The sequence below is a fragment of the Parasteatoda tepidariorum genome, unplaced genomic scaffold (assembly GCF_043381705.1).
Source record: "Parasteatoda tepidariorum isolate YZ-2023 unplaced genomic scaffold, CAS_Ptep_4.0 HiC_scaffold_1268, whole genome shotgun sequence".
Lineage (NCBI taxonomy): Eukaryota > Metazoa > Arthropoda > Arachnida > Araneae > Theridiidae > Parasteatoda > Parasteatoda tepidariorum.
In genome coordinates this window covers 9,282-13,961 of record NW_027261365.1, presented here as the reverse complement: position 1 = coordinate 13,961, position 4,680 = coordinate 9,282, and the positions used below count along the sequence as shown (strand labels likewise).

General features: G+C 32.2%; 1 protein-coding gene across 1 annotated transcript; it reads right to left on the bottom strand.

Annotated features, from left to right (window-relative positions):
- Positions 1 to 973: 973 nt before the first annotated feature.
- Positions 974 to 3,556, bottom strand: LOC139427305 (kelch-like protein 10; the record flags this gene model as incomplete). Its single annotated transcript, XM_071188485.1, has 3 exons — positions 3,357 to 3,556; positions 2,412 to 2,520; positions 974 to 1,306 (listed from the first exon to the last, which is right to left on the bottom strand). Coding segments are annotated over exons 1-3 (606 nt in total), but the record flags the coding sequence as incomplete, so codon positions are not given.
- Between the last annotated feature and the right edge of the window lie 1,124 nt (positions 3,557 to 4,680).

The following is a 4,680-nucleotide window of genomic DNA, read 5'->3' as shown; positions in this document are numbered from 1 at the left end:
AAATTTTTCTATTTAATTTTCTTCTATTCTTCTTCTTTGTGTTTATATATATATATATTAGAAAGTTAAATGTCTTATATTTTTAAAAGAACTTTTAAGAAAGCCGAAAAGCAAAATGAGAAAAGATATAATCGCTTCATCACCCCACACGATTGTCTGCAAAATCTGAATGATTTCTGATATTGTATTAATATGATATAGCTGAAGCAAAATATATCAATACGACAGTGTGAGAAACATAAAAAAAGGAAAGAGAAATAAAACATATTAAGCAAAAAATATAAAATAAAACATATCAAGTAAAAAATAGAAAATAAAAATTCAAGAAAAATACACAATAAAACACAAAATGTAACGTATAAACCGAGAAGCAAATTCAAAAGTCCTTCCTTTTACCGGCATTTTTCAAAAATGATTTTAAATATTTCCGTAACAAGTTTGCCAGGTTATAAAATATGAAAATAAAACCGCAAATAGAGTATTTTACGGTGCGTTCTTACTTTAGTACAGAACCGCATTTGATAGACAGTTACCTTGGATTGGACCAAAACTGGATGTGCGCAAAATAATCATATTATACTAGATAATTCAAAGTTTATGATCAATAAAAGGTCGAATTTTAATTATAAAATTTTAATTTTGATAATTTAGAGAAATTATTACCATATATAGGAAATTTTTATAGTTACATGCATATTGATATAAACTATCTCCTTCTTAAGAGCGGAACCCTTTCTTTTCTCACTCCATTTTTTCCTTATTTTAAGATTAAATGTTTATTACTTCCTGTTAATAATTATCGCAAATGTTCATCACTCAATGAAGTTAACCATTCAAAAGTCTCCTTCCTTTATGTGACATTATTAGGGATAAGATTCCTTTATTAGGGATAATTAGGGATAATTATTAAGGATAAGATTCCATCATTAGGGATAAGATTTTCTGTGGATTGTTTAAAGCAATGAATACTCACTTGGACGGCAAAGTTGCTTCTTGGATAACTCATTTCTGCAATATTATACCATTCATCTGTTAAGGGATTATACTTTTCCCCATCTTTAAGCCTTGACAGACCGTTGAATCCACCCAGAGCAAATATGCAACCACGGTGAGCTATGACAGACACTCCAGATCTTCTCTGACTCATAGAAGTTAAAAGTGACCACTGGTCAGTAATCGGATCGTAATATTCCCCGCACGCCAAACATTCATTGCCACTGAAGCCACCCACAGCGTAAATACGATCGTTCAAAGTTGTAGCATCCGCATCACTCCGCTGAACATTCATGGGGGCAACAAATGTCCACTTTAATAAAAAAAAAGAATCAATTCTAGATTATAAAATATATTATATATAAGGACTGATAACTGCTTAGTTGAAATCTCTTAATAATTAATAATCTCTTTCTCTCTCTCTATCTGTCTGTATATGGATGGTGTTCTCAACACTAGGAAGAGCTGCAAGCTGTATGCCACTTATACTTCCGGGTTACTGTTTCCGGTGTATTTTAAAGCCATTTGGCTCGTGATCATTGTGTTAAGATTCTTGCAAACGTGGTATTTGATTACTTATTATTAAACTTAATCTTGCTCCTCGAACAATATGCTAACACTAACGTAAAATGGTACACAGCTTGCAACACGAACAAACAGTAGTAAACAAATGGAAAGGGGCCCAATCAAGACTGCAAAAAAAGCGAGTTATTCAAAATCTAGCAACCATGTCACCTTTTTTANGTTATTTTAAGATCTTTCACTTCCATATAAGGAAAGATTAAACGATTTGCTTTGAGTAATAAATAAATTTGATGAAGCGTAAGAATACAGAAAAAGCATATGACTGGGACCTCTTCACACTGTTTAATCATCCTATAAAATGCAGAGCGCTAATTTTTGCGTGGCTTTTTGTTGTTTGTTTTGCTAAAATAAAATCCGTCAGCTTAGACGGGATATCTGTTCCCCCTCTCCCGCTTCGGAGAGGGGTTAAACTGCTATTTCACCATCGCAACTTAATAAAAGAAGATTATGCACAACTGGACTCTTCAATCATGTTGCTCTCAATACTAATTTACTAAAAAATCATTATATATATATATATAGAAAGAGAGAGAGAACAAGTAGTAGATACAGAAAATTTCTGCATCTACTACTTGTGATGCATGTTGCTTTTTTGAAAATTAAGCTCATCTTGTTGTTGTTGACGTATGCCTGCTTAGGCGGGGATGTGCGATTGTTTTTGTTTTCCAGTGGCGCCATCTATGGCCAAGAATTCTCATGTTCATCTTAAATTTTTAGTTAGATAGTTATTAAAATGACGGTTAATTTCAGTTAACTTATTAAAATGACGGTAGCAGGATTTCAAATCGAAGTAATCTGAAACAAAATGGAAGTGAGGAATTGAAAAAACTTACTTGATTTGTCTTGATATCGTATCTCTCCACTGTATTCTGCCTATAATGTCCATCATAGCCTCCTATCGCGTATATAACGTTATTCAAACAAGCTACACTTACGTAACACCTACGAAAACATACTCATCTCAACAAAGGTTCTGAAACTATTCACAATAGATGACAATTTTCAAGTTGAGGATATTTAAGGTATAAAAAACCCATTATATCGATACTCTCATAAAAATATAATATTGAAAGTTTATTAAATAAAATTATTAAGTTACATTAATAGTTAATGAATGATATCAGTTAAAACACTTCTTCAACTAATTGTATTTAGTATTATCAACTTTTTAAAAATAATTAACATTTCTTTCCTATTTCTTAGTTACAAACTATAGCTCTAGAACAAATATTATATTGAATGATTTTTAATATGTTATGTACGTAAAAAACGTTTTTTCTTAAAAAAAACAAACAATGCTTTTATTATACAAGATTTTTATTTCAAATTATGAATAATGGAATTAATTCCTATAACACGAAGCATTTCCCACACGAAGCATTTTTCCTCTTACGAAGCATTTTCCACTGAAATTAAAATAAGACCATTTTTCCTAATTTGTTACGGTGCTGCTGTGTGCAAACAGTGCTAGACCTTACATTCCAACCAAAAAGTTTTATTAGAGAAACATTGCTAGAAGCATTTTCTTGTGACATGTAAATTGAAAAATTACTTTAACAATTATCTGCCTAATTTTTCATTTCTATACTTTTTTTGAATAAATGAATAAAAAAGTTTTTATTTTTTATACTTTCGAAATCTTCCAAGCGTTAGTTTTATTGGTACTACATATATTTTACCACTGGTGCAAAAATATCCCTATGCTACCCAAAAGCGAAGGTAACATGAAAAGTTTTATTCTAGCTGAACGCGTAGAGTGTTCCTTGAAGGATTATTACCTTTTGCATTGCATCGGAGCCACTTCTGACCATTCTTTAGTGACAACATTAAACCGAAGGCAGTCGTTGAAGTAGTTAAGACCATCAAAGCCACCGATGACGTAGATGTCAGTTCCGATGACCGCCAGTTTGTGGTAAGCTCGAGGACCAAAGGGATCGGTCATACGTACCTGAAACAAACTTTATTCCTTTTCAATTTATCTTTAAAATACATTTATGCAGTTACTTTATTTGGCCATCAAAATGTGTGTTTGTCTAACATATCGTTTACCAATCCTGTCTAATTTAAATTACGGTCATGCAATACATGTAACCACGGTTTCATTTTATGCATATGTAATTAAGACGGCTTTAGACTAATATGATTAAAAAACCAAAACAGTCATTTAAAGTGCGTTTTAGAAGTTGAAAAAAAAGGTGAGGGAGGATGTTGAAGAAATGAATGAGGATATAAAATTAACTCAAGAGTTTATTTTGCATTTTAAAACAGGCGTTGAACCCATTTTTGAGTTTACGTAATAATCTTATAATGCGTCCATAATCTTATAATTTTGATCTCAACCTAGATGACCTCCGCTCCTGGATCAAACTAGTCTACACGAAGAACTTGTTTTATGGAGCTAATCCATATTTGCGCTACATGGTGAGAAATACCACCAAAACACCGCAAGTTCAGTCTAATTTAAATTATGGTCATGCGATACATGTTACCAGGGCATGGTAATGCATGTTATGCATATGTCATTATGACCGCTGTGGACTAATATTCAGAGATGGTCATTATGATGGCTGTGGATTATTAACCTGGACCATTCATGAATGGTCCAGTATTGTCTCCCGATCTTCACAAAGAGATGAATTTCAGACTTATGCCAAAAATTTCTTTGGTGCATCTCTCTAGCAGAGTTAATAACAAAAACAATTTTGCATGAGGCAAACAGAAAAAAACCCTATAAATATAGAATTGTTTTCGTCTTAACTCTTTTCGAGTTTTTATTCCCTTCCAGCAAAAGCGTCCCAACATCATTCACTCAGTTTTCATTTTGAAATTACAGTCGAATCTCGATTTAATGAATTTATCGTGGTTGAAATTTTATTTTCTTAAAACCAGGTTTTTTTTCGAAAACCGTGGTCCAAAAGAAAAAACATTTCTGATCTTACTTAAAGCACGGCCGAAAAAGTGTTTTCATATTAAAAAATTGTAAATTCTGAGGATGAAAAAATTGGGATTAGCGAAGGCAGTACATCTCTCTCTTTGTCTGAGATTGGGCCTTTTTTTAATTTCTTTTCTTTCCGTTATCTCCGCATTTTCGTCTTCAATTAA